The sequence below is a fragment of the Pseudochaenichthys georgianus genome, chromosome 16 (assembly GCF_902827115.2).
Source record: "Pseudochaenichthys georgianus chromosome 16, fPseGeo1.2, whole genome shotgun sequence".
Classification (NCBI taxonomy): Eukaryota; Metazoa; Chordata; class Actinopteri; order Perciformes; family Channichthyidae; genus Pseudochaenichthys; species Pseudochaenichthys georgianus.
The window spans coordinates 19,002,802-19,021,472 of record NC_047518.2 but is presented as its reverse complement, the minus strand read 5'-3'; the positions used below and the strand labels follow the sequence as shown (position 1 = coordinate 19,021,472).

The 18,671-nt window shown below is 39.8% G+C and overlaps 1 protein-coding gene across 1 annotated transcript in view; it reads right to left on the bottom strand.

The window, feature by feature from the left end:
• Positions 1 to 1,419: 1,419 nt before the first annotated feature.
• LOC117461335 (CUB and sushi domain-containing protein 3-like) overlaps positions 1,420 to 18,671 on the bottom strand; it is a 262,738-nt gene continuing 245,486 nt past the window's right edge. The window contains 7 exon segments of the mRNA XM_034103156.2: positions 1,420 to 4,413; positions 5,036 to 5,177; positions 7,004 to 7,091; positions 7,845 to 7,957; positions 8,232 to 8,390; positions 11,397 to 11,462; positions 11,928 to 12,107. Coding sequence (XP_033959047.2) covers positions 4,254 to 4,413; positions 5,036 to 5,177; positions 7,004 to 7,091; positions 7,845 to 7,957; positions 8,232 to 8,390; positions 11,397 to 11,462; positions 11,928 to 12,107 — 908 coding nt within the window. The 3' untranslated portion in view covers positions 1,420 to 4,253.

The following is an 18,671-nucleotide window of genomic DNA, read 5'->3' as shown; positions in this document are numbered from 1 at the left end:
TCTAGTAATGTCTTACTATTACTGAATCACACTGTGCATACACCCTTTCCGAACACACACCCTGAGTCTATTTGACATCTCCGCCTATAGCACCAGCTTTCATTACATCATCAATATCTGCTTGATGAAGCTTCGGAGTAACTTCAATGAAAAATCCTTCGGGCAAATATTTCTAATCCATACACAAATCCCAGGATTAGACTTTAAAGTGTATGCTTAACCAGAGTCTGAAATCAAACGTGTTCCTGCCAGTCATGTGCATGTTGTTTGATTGTTATGGGCCCTCTTCAAATGTTCTCTATTGAGAGCTCTGTGATCTCAGTCACACTCACCGTCTGAACATCTCTGCTTTGATTGCTGCAATTATCTTGATCTTAGTCAATTAGATAATGTTCTGTCGAACTGACACTTCTTCATGTTATCAAGTATGTGGCAATTATCCACCTACTGTATTTCAATCCAGTCGTTCTCAGATTGATGTTCGGAGGCCAAAGATTTCCCCCTTTCTATGGTTTCTGACACTATACTTTGTTTGATGCGTTTGAACATTGAACTTTAAATAACTTTTACACAACTATTCTTAGACAACCGTTGTTTTTGGGAGATATACAGTTTCACGCAGAGATCCATCTCATCCATGGTAGGTTTCTGCAAAAGCAAATTCATGTTACCCTCAAGCGCTTCGATGCTCATTTCATAAATGAAAATAATAATAGACTTTGAAGCACTACCTCTACAGTCCATGAATGCTCAACCATCAAAATTGCCCATTTTGAAAGGTTGTAAAAGAAATGCTGAATTCATATTACATGCAAAGTACATTCAAATGTCAGTTCATTTTGTGCTTTCCTGGAGTAAATGTCAGCTATGTGTAACCGCTGATGTTGACAGAGAGAGGCAGGTAAAATGAGACAAACCAGACTCAGAGTAGCCAATGCTGCAGTTCGACTGCCGATAGGAAGTAGAATTATACCACCATTTCACTTCTGTTCAAATGCTTAAGGTTGAGACTGAATTTCTGCTCACATAAGGTGTTCATGTTAACAAGGATTATTGACCACAATGCCTAGCAACAACAGGCAGCCTTTTAAAGATCTACAGTGTCCCTTTGACAAAGATAATATCAGTGCTTATTTTGTCCTGACCAGGCAAGTCAGCAAGTGTAGAACTCATTAAAAAAATCTGCAAAAGTCGCAACTTAGAGAAGCAGCAGACCGAATGATAAGAGCACTCTGCTTAGAACATGGCAACATTTTTTTCTTTGTGAGTATTGTATCCGAGACCTGACCAAGCTACGACATCTCTATTAATAAAGAGAATAGCAACATAGCATCATAGCATTTCATTATTTTATATATAAATTAAGGATTTATACATTGCTTATAACGAAAAAATACAAAACATTTTTTTGATCTTACATGACATTTACAAGTGAAATTTTACACAACATATTCAATAACTTACAAATGCTTTATTTGCATAAAAAATATATCTCTTTACAAAACTTGTAATATGTACATATTCATATACACAGGTTTTTGAATGGGATAACAATTGTGTGATACATTTAAAAGCATTCCACTCTACTCCAGAGTCGGATGTGGGACTGACTTAGTGTACTGTGTTTACTAGGTGCATTTCTTTCTCATCCATAAGAAATATGAACTCGCAAAATATATTACATATCGATAACACAAGACATCTTTCGAAAGAATGCCATAACGTATCAAAACTGTATAAATGTACAAAATGTAACAGCAATGACAGGAATCAACATAGTGATACAAAGTACTATACATGTAGCAGCAATTGCTATACTGGATCACTTTTTGCCAACATGCACAGGTATGAAACTATGTTCTGCTTTTCAGAGAAACCTATTCTTCGATAAACCTCAGAGCTGACATCACTCAGCTAAATCATTGCAAACTGTGCAGATTAATTACACTCATGTACAGTTTTACTAATGCAAATGCTATGTATCCCTTAAAAACATATGCCCATACAGTATTCAAGGCACTGCAATGATGTAGGAATGTGATGACAGTGTCAAATTCATTTTTTTATTTTTAAAACATACGTGGTAGTTGAATGGTAGTACAATACTGATGGTGGCTCCTGGTAAAGTGTGCAAACTGTTGTATGTATACTGTACATTTGTTGGCAGAAGCTGATGGGTCAGTAAGACATGGACGTAACCATTTGTGTCAATACGATAGGCCCTGGCCGTGTATTCATCAATCATCTCAGAGTAGGAGTATGGATCGAGGATTAACTGACTAAGGCACAGTTTCCCAAAAGAATTATAGAAACGCAAACACTGCTCTGTTAATGAGAAATCAGAGATCATGTGGAAGTTGACTTGCTATGTCTTGGAAATACTTTAAGGAAAGGCAACTGCATGTCAAATATTTTATCATCATAAAACAAGATACACTCCCAGCCTCCGAGTGCTCACTGACACATCTTTGCACTTGTATTATTTTCACCAACATCCAGGCTTAAATAAACTTCTGTGAAACATGGCAAGCTTTAGGAACTGTGCACTGTATGTTCTCGACTTTTCATTCTATAAAACCTGAAAGAATAATCAAGGAACTCCTACTTTGAGATTCATGATGTATACAGGTTCAAGGCTGGGGTTTATTCACATCAAATGTGGTTCATTTGGGACACTGGAAAATGATTAAAAAAAATAATAGTTTCATAACTTAAATAGCTGGATGTACCCTACGTGACCATTACGGCCCGTCCACACAGCGCCTTTGGAAAAATCTTGGAGGTGGGCGTGTCTGAAGCTTGGGGGACTTTATGCGAGCAACGCGACCAACAACCAATCACATGAATCTCCCGCCCCCGACATACAAAGCAAAAAAAACGAAGTAAACTGGATATAAACTCCCCAAACAGGCGAAAACCTACCAGTTTCACCCACCGTCTCTGCCACCTCCCTCCATGCCTGGTTCCTCCGGTTTGTATCCCGGTAAGTAAATAGGAACTGGTCGTAAAGAACCGGGTGATTTGCTACCGCAATAACTAATTTATCCTCCATTTTCTTTGGAATATGGAAATGAACTGCGGTATGTCAATCCCAGCATAAACGGGATTTGATTGGCTGACGCTTCTGCCGAGGCTTCAAAAGTTGAACATTGCTCAACTTTTGCAGCCTGAAACACCAGGAAAGCTCCGCTCTGCTTCCCACAATGCAGTTCGGCGAAAATTGACGTCACCCCATTCAAAGTGAATGGGCAGAAGCTTCCAACGCCGCTGTGTGGACGGGCCGTTTACTGAAAGGTGCAGTAATCTCATACTCAAACATTTCTGGCAAAAACTAATTCATTGCACACAATGTGATAATAAACCCTAATGTTTACTACATCTTTGGTGGGCAAAACGCACTCTATTGTTGTCAGAGACCCTGCACTGTAACAACCAAAGCCCTAGCATTCCCAAACGCACTCCAAAAAATGATACTGCACTTCGGTAATTAAATCCCTGGCCACAAATGTTGTCAGTAGGAGGCACCGTCCAATTAAGAGGTATAATGGACCATACAACTTTGAACAGAGAGGTCTGTTCAAAGTTATATGGTCCATTATACCTCTTAATTGTGTATTGGCACATGCTATTCAAAGAGAGGCAGTTTCTTCTCTTCATCCTCATCTCCTCTCACACACACTTCACTGCCTGGGAAATAGAATTTAAAGACAACATTGTTCAACTCACAGGTGAGAGGCTACTTACCTCCATAAGAAAGAAATAACTCTAGTTGGGATAAATGACGAGGACAAGAAAACAAAAAGGGTTGAGATTTGGGCTGTTTTCTTGTAAGGAAAGAATTTCATTTTTCATTTGGCATTGTGAAGTAACACCTCTATATTTATACTACAGAGCATAAAATACTCTATTTTATCTATATGCCAGAGGCTCTTTTTTTCATAAAGCCAACACTCACAGAGTGTAAAGAACACTTCTCTCCTCCGCGCTACGGGAAGATCCGGGAGGTGTGGGACCTCTTCTTCCTCTCTTCTTTAGTTCTTTACCTTTTGTATATGATCGATTGCAAATGCCGCAAGCATTGCTGATAGTGTGCTTTATATTTCTGAAGCAAATCTCTGTCTTTGTTGTATGCCATCAGAAACAGGGAAAATATAAATATGTCGATATATTAATGTTAAGCAAACAAGGAGAAGTTGTATTCTCCCTCTATGTGTCTCTCTCCCCTTCTGTCCATCGCTCATACTCTGTAGACATCAAACCATGGTGCAGATGGTGTTGAGATTCGGGTCAAAGCGGACAACTTTCCCCTCAGCGGCTTTTGTGTTGGTGTTGTACATGGGATTCTCAAAAGTTGCCTGTCCATTGTTGTTCTCGTGGACAGAACATCCTGTGTACTGCGCTTTATCTGTTTTCCTGAGGGAATGACAAAGGAGGTTGCATATTAGTTCAGAGACAGTATCCTAATTATCTCTCTTCCTTCCAATCCAATAAACATGTCTCCATTATCTTGGTTTGGACAGCTGCAGTAGGCTGAATGGTAATTATTATTGAAAAGATCAGTCAGTGGAGACCCAATGCCCCGATACAGGCTCTGCGTCGATGTACTGTTTTAAGAGATATGTGTAAATAAGGACCAAATGTACCCGTCTCCATACAGTACATTATCATAATGAAGAAGTGGTTCTCTTGCCTGACGTACGCTGCTGTGCAAGGCGGTGACATGTTGACTAAAATTGCATCAGGCTTTGAAGCCTCTCACAAGTAAGCTACTGTATCCAGTGAGAACCCGTTTTGCAGTATCTACCTCATCTTGACTTGCATTTCCTCTGGCTGCAAACCGGGAAAATGCCTACTTAAATCTGGGTTTCTGAAAACTTTCCAACATCAAATGTTTGTTTAATAACTTTTGAACTCAACAGGAGGCACAGACTCATGAACATTTAGAACTTTCTTTCTGATGTGGGAATAGCACAGATCCAGAACAAAGTAGCTATTTAATGGGATAAGCTAGTATGGAAGACACTGGGGTACATACCGCTGTTTGTAGAGATAGAATCCGAGGCCTGCGAAGATGAGGGCAAAGAAAGGCACGAGGATAGCGACAGCAACAGAACTGCTGTTGGTGGAGCCGCTGGTTTCAGGGTCAGCGAGTGTGACATTCTCTCTCACGCTCAAACCTGGAAGAAAAAAATAATATGAAAAATAGAGAATATGTTAACGAAGAACATCAAAATATTCAGATGATTAAATGCAACAAACTGGAGAAACTCAATGGAAAAATAGAAAGTTACGTATCTTCTGCTGGTGACAATAATGATGATGGTGATGGTGATGATGAACAGGATCACAGTGATGACAAGTCGGAGACGTGGCAGCCCGTTGATAAAGACGCCAGGCATAATGAACTTACCGATAACGATCACTGTGATAATCTTGTTGAAGAGATGATGACAACATGAATGTTGAACACAAAATAATGAAGGACGAAGATGTGGAAGGGAATAATCCACTTTGCGCCTATGTCAGTGGCTGACACACTATAAATGTAAAGTATGTATCCTGTCAATCCAGAGCAGAAATGAAGTAGTTTTTTTTTGCAAAGGAGGGGTTACAAATCTTGGAGTGAGCCATATAACTCACATTTTCTTAAACCTTAAGGGTTTCAGTGTTCTGTTGTATATTTGTTCTTGTATAATGCCAAAGAAAAGGAGCAAAGAAAACCCCATCTCAGTGGGAACACCAGTGACAATCAGAGCGTCTTTGAATGAGGCGATTGCATTTTTAACGCTTTTTATAACTTCATAATAACCTGAATAGTCTACATGTGCAGATTGGTTTTCTAACAGGCTGGTTTACAATGTAAGCTTACTGTGTTGATCATTAAAGAGCACAGATCACCACATGGGAACGTTGTGTTTATGCTCCCCTGTGACACAAGGCAAGGGCTTTGACTTTGTGTTGCTCACTCACAGTATATGTGCAGACTGTGGTCACACAGAACCAAGCTTTCACACAATGTGTGGCAGCTTCTGTCATATTGCTGTGAGGGGGAGGGGTCTATGAAATACTGCAGACAAATGGTGCCATCATTTGAATGGCATGACTCGGCAGTGGCCCTCTCTATAACTGCAATCTAGCTTTGCTTATTATAAAAAGAAAACGTTTATGCTGAAGATAAACTCTGAAGTCAAGAATACAAATCCAGTTGAACAGTTTTCAAAAACAAATGGATGGTCAATATCAGATTGCACAGGTTATTTTCACGCTGTTGTTAATCTGGAGAGCATATCAATGGACTTTAGCAGACGGCGCATGCGATTATATAATCAGACAACGTGCGATAACAAACATTATAACACATATAATGAGACGGTCGGCAGTAAGGAGGGGGTTTCACCGACGACAGGTGGCTCTGACTTTTATGTATAGTTTTGACAGTTGTTTTTAATTTACACGACACTGTTCAACACTTCATTCTGCTTCACTCTTCCACAAACGATTTTGAAGACATCCGCGTTCTTGTGACACATATATAGGCCTACTACGCTTCCTATGTTTTGGTGCGGACTGCGTTCACACCAGCGATGAACCGCTCCAGAGGTCACTAGCAAGCGGTCCGAGACCACCTCTTTTAGCGGCCCAGAGTCCGGTTGTTTAGTTCACTTCAGAGGTCTCGGACTGCGTTCACACCGACCCAAACGAACCGCACCAAGCGGCTAAACGCACCAGGGTTCGATTCAACCGGACTATACAAGGCTGGTGTGAACGCGACCTCAAATTCTTGTGGTGTCACAAATCATGCTTGGACGTGTGGGTCACACTCAGATTTAAGATGAGTATCTACTGTATACACTTTCCTCTTCAGCAGATGAATTTGCAAATAGCCTTCAAGTGTCAAAACTGCTATAACATAAATAATTCACAACAAATGCAAGAATATTTTCTTTACTCTTCTTCCATATTCGATTGGTAATGGCAACAGTGTATTTGAAATGACACCTACCCAGTCTCTGTAGTCCAAACTGTCCGTAGTCTTTGCCCTGTATGAAGCCTTGGAACACATAGCTGCCACCCTCAGGCTCAGCTGAAACCTAGAAGATAACAAATAAACAACACAAAGCTTGAGAAACCTGCCTGTTTTGTTTCAACTGCATTACTAAAATCCGATGTTGTTGGCACTTCGATATTGTTGTATCTATTCACGCCACATCTAAAACAACATTCAGGATACTGTAGTTAGTATGACATTCAACACACTCCGTCTTTGTTCTTCTAAACCCTGCTTTAGAAGCTGTGCGGTGTGCTATCAATAGCTTGGCAGCTGCCACCCGCTCTGATAAAGTGGACCTTGAAGATTATTTTAGATGAGGAACTTCAAATCCACCATCTGAAATTGTACAGCAGTTCTTCCACGTCCCTTAGATATCAGGTGTCTGAGTTTATTTAGCAAATAGTCAAGCGGGAATATGGAAATGGCTTAAGCAGAGCCACTGGTGCATCTGATGTACAGCCAGAAATATGTAAACAAAAACAAACAATAAGCCAGGAAATGACTCCTCCGCTTGTCGTCACAGTTTCTTCTCATGTATTGTGATTTCTTTTTTTGTGTTGGCAGTGTAAGTAGGATGAGAAACCCAAATTAATAAAACATTGGAGTGATTCAGTGCGAGAAAAGGCTCATGTTTGGCTCCCAAGCAGTTACTGCCCCATTGCATGTACTATTTCTGTCTGTCAGACTGAACAAGAAAGAAATATTAAATAATATAAGAAAAAAGACAGTCACAGCTCTTGGTTATTTTTGAAAGATCACTCGCCAGCTGCATCAAATGCCTGTGTATACTCACAAATCCGTCCATTGCCCAGGTCTCATCAGTAATCCTGCTCAAGGAGCTGTGGGCCAGCGCTCTCATCTGGTACAGCAGGAGCATTAGCCGGGCCTCCTGGCGCTTGTACATTCCTAAGAGGTAGAGGGCAGGAGGCAACATGAGAAATGATGCGAATAAAGAGATACCAGTGAGCAGTGAGAAAAGAGAACAGCAAGGGAAGAGGGAGGACAGGAGCCGGCAGACTAAAACATCTGCCTTTAGAGCCAATAGTTAATTTCCACTCTCATGCATGAGATCATTTGGTGATTGACTGATTGACATGAGGCAGCCTCAAAATAAATGGAAGGGACACACGGAGGTAGAGAGAGGAGGAAGTAGAAGACAGATGATTTATTGATGACTCACCAGAGAGCAGAAACTCCATGCTACTGTCAGTCAAAGTTACATTGACTTTCCCCATTGTGGCATTAAAGCTTGTGACTGTCAGAGTCATCGGCTGTTTCTGGCCTTTGTAGTCATAGGAACCCTTCCACACGAAATCAGGGGCAAAGACATCATCGGGAACTTCAGGAAAGAAAAACATCATTAAATAATGGCATTAAATAACTGTAATATATAATACCATTACATATGGTATCAAAATCACTCTCATTACATCTCTGTTCATCTTATTTATAAATGAATATTGTGTTTTCAATGCAGGCTGTACACGTGCACCCACGCTGCAAAATGGTAATTAGATATGTAGTGGGATCAAACAGCTGATAAAAGTCTTTTCACTCAGTTTGAGTTATATCATTGTTTCTTATATGCGATGGCAATCTCAATTAATGATAATTAAATGCATTCAGGAGAAGATAACTCTGGATTCTGGGAAATTGTTTTGCATTGATTAACTTTATAATAGAAGTTTCACACCACTGTCATTATCTACTGGTAATATATTCCGTAGGAAGCTATGAATCAATTATACGACTGCTTGTCATTAACGGCATTAACCAAACCTCATAATATGTCTGAATAATTATGGCTGGCACAAAAAGCAGTTAAGGTTAAGTGGTACTTAGATGTCGTGTATCACATTTTTGTAACAACTGAATTTGCCAACAGTGTATTACTTTGTATGAAACTGATTAAGTGAGATGTAAATCTATACGTTGCTAAAAGCGGCCTGCATATTCTTTCAGAGTACAGTTTCACCTTCCTCCGTACATTTGAATAGTTTGCTTTGACCTTTAGCTGAATACTTAAACCTGTTGGTCTCAAGGATAAGACTTATACCAAAGTAATATCTCTCACTTGTGTGTGTGGGTTTTGACTATCTTAACAGAAACAGACAAAGAGTCCAGGACCACGCCGGCTCTGCGATGTAATGCTTTGGTACAGCAATGCTTTGAGCTAAATGCCAAAGCAAATGCCAGCATGTTGACATGCTCATAATGACAATGCTAACATACGGTGGCCCTGAAGTGTAAGACACCACAGCATTTCACAAAACACCACAGCATTTCACAAAACACCACAGCATTTCACATTGGACGGAGAGGGTATTCCTTTAGGGAGAACACTTCTTGTTTGTGATTGGACAGAGCCAGCCAGAGAAGCACTGCTGTGATTGGTTGTTTTTGCTGCCAGTCAAGAAATGACGCTTCGTGATTGGTCAACACCCGACAGCGAAATATGTCCCAACCATGGTCCCACAACGTATGGTCCCAACACATCAGCCGTTAGCACACACTCAGATCTCACAGCTCCTATCTGTTCAGAAACTGGACAAAAGTTAAACATGTACAAACCACAGACTGTCTATGTCATGGCGAATACAGTCGCTGCTTTATTTATGTCTGTATGATGTTGTTGTGAGTGTGGACGGAGCAGCTACAGGTTAGTTTAGCCTGATGAATCCGATTCAGAAAACACGCATTTTAAAAGCTTTTCGCCTGCCGTCTTGTCTGCAGACTTGTCAAAGCGTTAATTCATGGTTTTTACTAACTGCTATCAGTATGTAGTTACTTCGGCATCACTTTGAAACGTGTATTACAATTAAATCACGGTCAAATATGTTCATTTTGGTGTAGGATTTACATGGAGATACGCCCCGTCCCCTCTCCAGCGCCTCTTGTTTGAATGACAGCATTGACAGGAGCAAACACAGCTGACAGCCGCGGTGAAACTCGAGCGATTAGAGCAATGCGAATATTGGGTGGTCTACCATAGTATTTACATGGAGATAAGCCCCTTAAAAACCATGAGTTAATAAAGCATTCATTCTGTATTTACTCCTGTCATTCAAACAAGACGCTGGAGAGGGGGCGGGCCGTATCTCCATGTAAATCCTATCGGAATCGGATCCATCAGGCTGAACTAACCTGTAGCTGCTCCGTCCACGCTCACAACAACGTCATACAGACATAAATAAAGCAGCGACTGTATTCACCATGACATAGACAGTCTGTGGTTTGTACATGTTTAACTTTTGTCCAGTTTCTGAACAGATATGAGGAGCTGTGAGCTCTGAGTGTGTGCTAACAGCTAACGGCTGATGTGTTGGGCTAATCACGAAGCGTCATTTATTGACTGGCAGCAAAAACAACCAATCACAGCAGTGCTTCTCTGGCTGGCTCTGTCCAATCACAAACAAGAAGTGTTCTCCCTAAAGGAATACCCTTTCCGTCCAATGTGAAATGCTGTGGTGTTTTGTGAAATGCTGTGGTGTTTTGTGAAATGCTGTGGTGTCTTGCACTTCAGGGCCACCGTACTAACATGCCCATGTTTAGCACGACATGTTTATTACTATGTCCATCTTTGTTCAAATATCAAAGTATAGGTAATGCTGGTGTAATTGCATTTAGTATTGCAGGTTGAAAAAATAATGAAACATAAATGGCAAAGTTGAAACCTGGCTTAAAGGTCGGTGTCGGATTTCATTTTTATGGAGGTTTCCTAAACAATAAAGCTGGTCAATTGTAGTCATTTCTTATTTTCTATTAAAGTTATCTTAAGTTCTTATTCTTTCTTTATGCAATTACATTTTAAATAACACTCAGGGCAGATTAGGTGCTATAAATTAATATTTACATAATAAATATAATGTTAACGGTCACATGAATAATGCAATAATCTGCAAGAAGTTACATTTGTGTGCAAATGAGGTTCCTAATACATTTCTAATATGTATTACATTGTAGGTATTCTGTAATGCACATATGTACAACTTGGTAATATGTTACACTATAGTACTCATTTGTATTTAATGATGTTTTTGTACAAGTGATTGAATCACTTAGAAAGAGCTACAAATTGCACACGAGCAGTAATATCACATGTTATGGTCATGATGCAAACATTGTATACTGTTTAATGCATTTTTTCTATTATATTAATTATTGATCTCCACTGAAATGAACGCTGACTTTGAGGAACAGCACTAAAAACTAGAAGCTGAAAAGTAAGTGTAACCTTTATGATTCTGATACAGATACACACATACTGTGTACGGTGATACATTTTGTTCAGTGCCGCAGATTTCTGTAGCTACCAGTTCAACAGCTTGTGAAATTCAAAACTCACCATTTATTTTTGGGCTTGGTATTCCCATTACGGGTTTGACAGTTTTCTCTTGTGATTTGGATCCGACTGCAGAGGAACGTAAGTATGTAAGTCACAAAAACGAACACAGCTGGGCTGAACTGCAGGAGGATGTTGGAAAAGTAAACAACCATAACATGCCGACTACTTTAAACTCTTCCTCAATTTGTTAACAACTCTGGGACTTTTGCTCAGTTTACACAAACATATATAAATCACCACCCTGTTGACGCTTCATGTTAAAAAATAAACTTAAGATGCAGACTCTAATTAGCTGACAGTACAGTGACACAGTAGCTTTACTGAGAAAACATCACAGAAACTAAAACATTTGATTAGTGTCTTATTTGTCTCAACTATCAGTGAACATGAATGCAAATGTCACAAAGTGGATATTGAGATACGAAGCGCCAAATCCTAAAAACCCGACACTTTTGTAGAAATGTTAAATCTTCCCCTCATTTGAACTCGTTCTCCATCACCTGCCCCCGCAGACCCCTGCCAACAGCGTACCTCTGCACACAGGCACCTTGCCAGTCCAGCTGCTGTCAGAGCGGCAGACTCTGTGCTCTGAACCCCCGGAGAGGAAGTAACCCGGCTGACAGGAGTACACCAGGGTGTACCCGTAGGAGGGCAGGTCTAGACCCACAACGTCAGCGTTGGCCGGGCTCCGCGGCTGCTTGCAGGAGTGTGCTGGAGAGCAAGCAGAGGGCAGACACGTTGGTACACACACATACAAATGAAGCCCAATACAATTCATACACAGCATAGACGACTGCACACACAGACGGGCACAGACAGAGACAGGAAGATCATTTAGCACTCGCTGTTGTAGATAGGAGGGTTAGGAAAAAAGATAGCACACACATTTTATATTTTAATTGAGACTAGGGAGCTATTAGGGAACATATTGATACATTAATATGTCTAATTTATATTCTATTATGAATGTGGACACACTATCTTGGGAGATACAATGCCTACATTTAGACGCAATTAGCCTGGAACATGTAGTGGGCTTTAGTTATGTTAAAATAATTCATGTGTCAATCCTATGATTAATTTCACCATAGCATTGGATTGCAAAACACAAGGTGCCAGTACAACAGTAAGGTCTGGTAGAATCATTCCGCAATAGTTTGAAAACATATTTAGTGTTTTTGTGTTTATTGAACCAATCAAAACTTTCCCGGTTGATACCATACAAGACTAAGCGTATATGTGTCCTTGCAAAACAGTGCTGAAGAGAAGGATATCTTGCGAGAATGTTTTTCATTACAAGAATGTGCAAATGGGTTGCAAGGTCACAGACACTTGAGGACACTGGAAAGGAAGAAGAATGCCGACTGGAATAAGTTGCTAATAGGGGGCTTATGAGAGCCGCCTATGTCCTGGGAGTCGGACAGGTGTTACCCCGAAAAGCTAATCGGAAAACAACAAACAGCCACTTGAATATAAATATATGTTGTATTGTGTCTCAAGTTTTTTAAACTGCAAGTCCGTTTTCACATTGCTGTCGGTGCATTTGTTAGCTTGTTTAATTATCCTGTTTCACAAAGCAAGAAGCTAGTGTTGTGCTGATTCAGGAATGACTTGAAAAGCTTAGTTCACAAGCTTTCGCTGAATCAGAAGCTAGGGACAAAAGCTGTTATTGCTGTGTTGCCAAACAAACTCTTTAAAAAACAAAAAAATTATCAAAATCACACTGCACCACCAAAACACTGAGGAGATGATCATTCAGGCTCAACAATAATGTGAAAATAGCTAAATAACTGTGAAGCTTGTGAGTGAAAGAACACGTTGCCAGCTGTCACATGGGAGGCAGCTGGGAATGAGTCCCAGCACCAAATGGGCTCAAGTGGCGTCTTAAAGACATTAGTTGCATTAGGATGAAGAAAGGATGAACGTTTCTGGGCTTTATGAAAGATGAGGAGACTACAGGAAACTCCTCTTGATGGATATTCATTTTGTTGACGTTTGATAGGGATAGGGTACTAGATTGTAAAACAGGTGCAAGGTGAAAATGTAGGCTAAATTCGATGAGGATAACGCTCCTATTCCTCATATACTGCATTCAGCTAAACAGGCTAGGGTTGCTCAATTAATCCTATTTTAATCGCAATTACGATTTTGGCTTGCAAAGATTATGAAAACAACATACTCGAAATAAAACGATTTAAAAAAAAAAAATTGTTATTATTATTATTTAAAGAAAACATTTTTATTGGTTTTTCCATTGAATTATAGTTCAGGGTAATCAACTGTTAAAAACATTCTGTTCAATTTATTTTTCAATAAATGGATGTTTTCAAAGTAAATAGATAATCGTTTTTAATAATCGTGATATCAATTATTGACCCAAATAATCAAGATTAGGATTTTTGCCATAATCGAGCAGCCTTAACACAGGCTATAACAATTAAGTTTCCTTAGAGAAAAAATGAATGGAAAAAGCATAAAAGCTGTATAAGTCTCTCTGTGTGACCGAGTTTATTATCTGCCTGTAGGATATATAATGGGTATCTATTTACACTGCAATAGAGAGAAAACAGCTTGATACTGTAAGTTGTAGATATAAAGTGTGGAGACTTAAATACATAAGAACATACATAATTAAATGAACCGCTTGAGCACAAATCCATGTAACCCATTTAAAATGACAAACTGTCAGCAAATGTCCAGGGTGGTTGGAGACACTCTACAAGTGAATACTGAAGACACTTCCAAGGCCGAGGAGTTGTTTTATCAAAGACGCATCTCAGTGCCATGTTTATGTACACTTCAAACAGCCCAGCAGGCTTTGCTCCTGAGATAACACGAGGCCTCAAAAGACACTCGCACTGTGTATTGTTCACAGTACGAAGTTGGTATCTCTGATAGAGACTGAGTGCATTAGTTAGGGACAGAGACAGAAGGAGACAGATAGAGGCAGACACACAGAGACAGTCCTGCTGATGGATGTATGTTCCAGTCTAGGAGGATGGCCAGCAACAGCAGGAGGACAAAGGACTAGCAGTTTATTCCAAGCATGTTTGTGAGCCTTGATGTAAAACGTGATGTATTCTTGAAAATTAGAAGTGGCTGATAAGACTTTGCAATAAAGGTTTCAATAAAAGAATGCTGTGAAGTTTGCTAGTTTCATTAAATACACTTAAAGCCCTGAAAAGTCAGCTGAAAAAGTTGGTTGTCCAATAAAGCATTTAGTCAAGGAACATAATCAAATTCAAGCGTCCGAGTCCCAGCCTAGAAAACTGGATCCAAACAATGTATTACTGCTGTTTCATGTAAATGTGAGGAAGGTTACATCTGTATGGAGCGAGAGGAGACCGTTGACCTGACGCAATTGTGTATCTCTTCAGTGGAGCACAGACTTCAGTTGACCTTGAAGTCTCATGCTTGATGTTCCTCATAATTTATTAACTAAAATATCTTTCCATTGCACTGTATCACATCTTGTATTTATTGAACAACTACATTTGCCACCTCAACCAAGCATAACAATGTTGTGAAGTTTCAATATATTTTCACTCTTTTTTGAATCATCAGAGTGGGTTTGGAATTATTTGGGGGGGGGGATTTGCGATACCTACAGTACAAGCAAAAATATTAATCTGATATAAAAGGTGACATGATAGGCTCAAGTGATGTGACGCTCTCAGTTGCAGCCATTTCATCTATTAAATCTGTTGTTGATAATCCCTCCAGGTTTCTGCTTCCATCAGCAGAACAGGATTCGTTGGCTTTACTTTTAAATCCATTTAAGTGGCTTCACAGTAACAGAAGACCATTTAATCCCAGAGAAAGGTATTTTAGAGGATTTATGGCGGTTTTGACCGAGGGTCAACACAGCGTGTCGGACCCATACAAAAGCACTCATTCTCAAAACATATACATAACCTCACTCTCTCACAATGTACTATCGGCCAGGCAAATATTTACAAATATTATAAATACAAATATTTATATTAAAGCAGACATTTAGAATGACCTTTGGGTTAATGTTTCTTGATCTTCAATGATTTAACTAGACTTTTTTAAGTGCAAAATAATCAAATATAGTCATAAGTATATAAATTAGAAATACAAGGTATGCCATGTAACATTGCACCTTTATTAATTATTCTGCTCAATGCCTACGTTCATACTAACACAATGTCACATGATTTATTTGACGTGTTATTTTATATGAAATAATGATATATTTATACACCGGAAAATAAACTCTAACAGTCTTTTATGATAACATTGTGATCCCAGAATTTACAGTACGTTATAAATGTTGTTTCTACCATTTACCATTCAATTAACTTATGAGTTGCAAAGTCACAGGGCAAAACCTTAGCTCATAACTTTTCACTTTAAGGAATATTATGTTTGATGAAAAATACTTTCGCCAGTTTGCAACTTACCTGTTCTCACCATTAGTATTTCTATTTAACTTAACTTGTCTATGTGTAATTGAAGGTTAGAGCTTCCTCAGAAAGAAAACATAGTACATTTGAGATTTTTTACAGCAAAGTATGGACTGATAGAATCTGGAGAGATACAAGGTCAGGGGAAAATCGATACATTTTTCAATCCATCACAAGCAATGTCCCAGAGCCGGAGTACAGCACCAGAAACTATGCAGCCTCAGCACGGACACGCAGAGCAACGGAAGAAACTGCACGTGGTGAACTGAGTGAGTGAATTCAAAGCCTCAAAACCTGGAGCTTCTGAATGAAATGTGAACAACTTGTCAGACTGCCATTTCAGTGGGTGGCTTTACAACATCATAGTTACACAAAAAGGCTAAACAAATTGTTATTTTGTATTTTTTTCAATGTGAAAGTGAACGTGGCTCGTGGGATGTTTTGTATACAAATCCAAAAAGGTTGTAGACAGGAGCTATCCAGAGGCCATTCACTGGGATGCAATGTATCACTTAGACGTGAGTAAATGTATTTCCAGCCACCATGAAATACAATGAAATGATGCACTGGCTTTTCAAAGTTTTAGCTACAGTCTAAAATGTTTCATTAGCCATACATGTACAAGTTGGTTGACAAAGTTACAAACAACACTCAAGGTCTACAAACTAATCAAGTAGCTTAATGTAATGTTCATCATTCTTCATTCCTTTGTTATCAGTCTATGTACAATGTGGAATCCATTAACCCTAACACTACAATTCTAATTATCATTTTTAAGCATGTGGCTCGTTGAATATCAACCATTGTCAATCAGGGCTACATAATCAAGCAATTGACTCCTGACCTTAGCTTGAGTCTGTGTAATGTCGATGGTAAAATGCTAAGATGCTTCTGACAAGGTGACTAATAACACCTTTCCATCAGGATCGGTAGAATCATGTATTTTTTACATATTAATGACATTATTATTATGCATTAGGTTTCCTCTGAGGATAATCACGCAAACTGGTTGTTGACAAAAAAAGTGAATAAGAAAATGTAAAAGGGCCCTTATTATCCTTACATATCAGGTTCACAAGTGTTACATAGTGATGTCATTGAGTTACAGAAGTAAATAAAGGAGTCATGCAGTGAGTGTGTGGGAGAGAAACTGCCTCTGGTGTTCATTTGGGATTCAAGCCTTTGGAGAGAATGTACTTGCACAAAAACCTATAGAACACACTTAAAGAGCAACTTGCAGGTTTTTTTTTTTACTAGATTTATGCTTAACCTTGCCTGAAAATTACAATTAAAAAAGTTAATGCAGGATTTGATATGTTTTACGAGACATAAGGGCAGGAAATCAGAGGGGAAAGGAGCTGTTTTGAGCTCTGCTACTAAAACCTGTTTTTTTTTTACGTCAAACGCGTCATATTACATCACATGGGGGAGCAACTTTCTCGGACTCCTTGGGTGTTTCTCAATGTCGAGGACACTTGCTTGGTAGCACATGTCTTCCGAGTCACTTGCTTCAGAAGCGAGGCAAGAATCCTTCCTAGCCTCGGAAAATGAAGAATTGTGGAACAGGCTAACAGGTGTGCGTCATATGCGAGGCCCCGCCTTAAATGGAGCACGATTTCTGCTCAAGACTTGGAAATTGGTTCGTGCGCAAAGCATTGTGGGGATTTTAAGACCGCGGAGTCTACATATGTGCAGCCTCAACATTTCTCACTAAGTAGCCTACGCTGGCCTCGGTAGAATTCCAAGTTCTAATTTTACATTGCATTTCACCATTTTTAATCATGGTGAGCTGGTGTTTGTGCAGGTTGCACAAACTCCAGCCTGTCAGGACATCGAGTCCACAGTTTCCCTAACAGGAAAAGTACCGGAGCTAGCGTTCGTTCCTGGGTGCGTTGTACGAGGTGCATCCACCTCCCTGCAGCACATACTCTTCACAGCTGAGGCCTATCAAACATTACATCTCTCTCCCTCCCTTCGCTGCTCTCTCTCTCCCTCTCTCCCCCTTCATTCCTCTCTCTCTTCCCCTTCGCTCCTCTCTCTCTCTCCCCTCCGGTACACAGCACCGTAAGACGTAGTGTGGAGTTGCATTAGGTAACGCGAGATACGGCTGATACTTGCACATTCGTTTCTGTTATGGATCAGTATCAACAGTCCTGCCAGTAACGTTACTATATCATCAATACTACTTTAGTTACTTATAGCCTGATTTAGCTAACTTTACAATGTTGTGATGTGACTGACGTTAGCTAACATTAACTGTAGCTAACGCCGGCGGTCACTCACAAGACAGCTGTGGTGTGAGGAGAACTCCACTGATTCTCCTCACACCGCAGCTCAATTTCTCTCCGATGGCCGTTATTTATTCTAATCCTTGGCTGCTGCTGGTCTCTTGGACGCCTAGCAGGCTCATAATTATAAGGTTGTGGTCTGTCATATGCATACAAATATACATTTTCAACCTCTTCCGTGTCAAAACTAGCATTGTGAACCATGTTTATTAATACGTTAGACCGGCCGCTCTCCCTCATGTGATGTCACACGCGGGTGGTCTGAGACTGAGGAAGCAAAAATGTCTTACAAAAACGACGCCAGATGTCACTGGAAAATCTAGTGTATACATCATTTTCCTACACATGTATTCACTGGGGGTTCTAACCTGCAAGTTGCTCTTTAAGGAAAGAGAAAACCCCCCCAAAGCACACAAGGGCCCCCTAATTTCAATGCTCAGAAGTGTATCTTATGGTTTTGAGGTATACATTCCATTTTGTTAACCATTTTCCTTTTTACCTAAAAGTTCCAATAAAAAGTGTGTTAATCATAGTAACATGCTGTCTACACCTTCCAA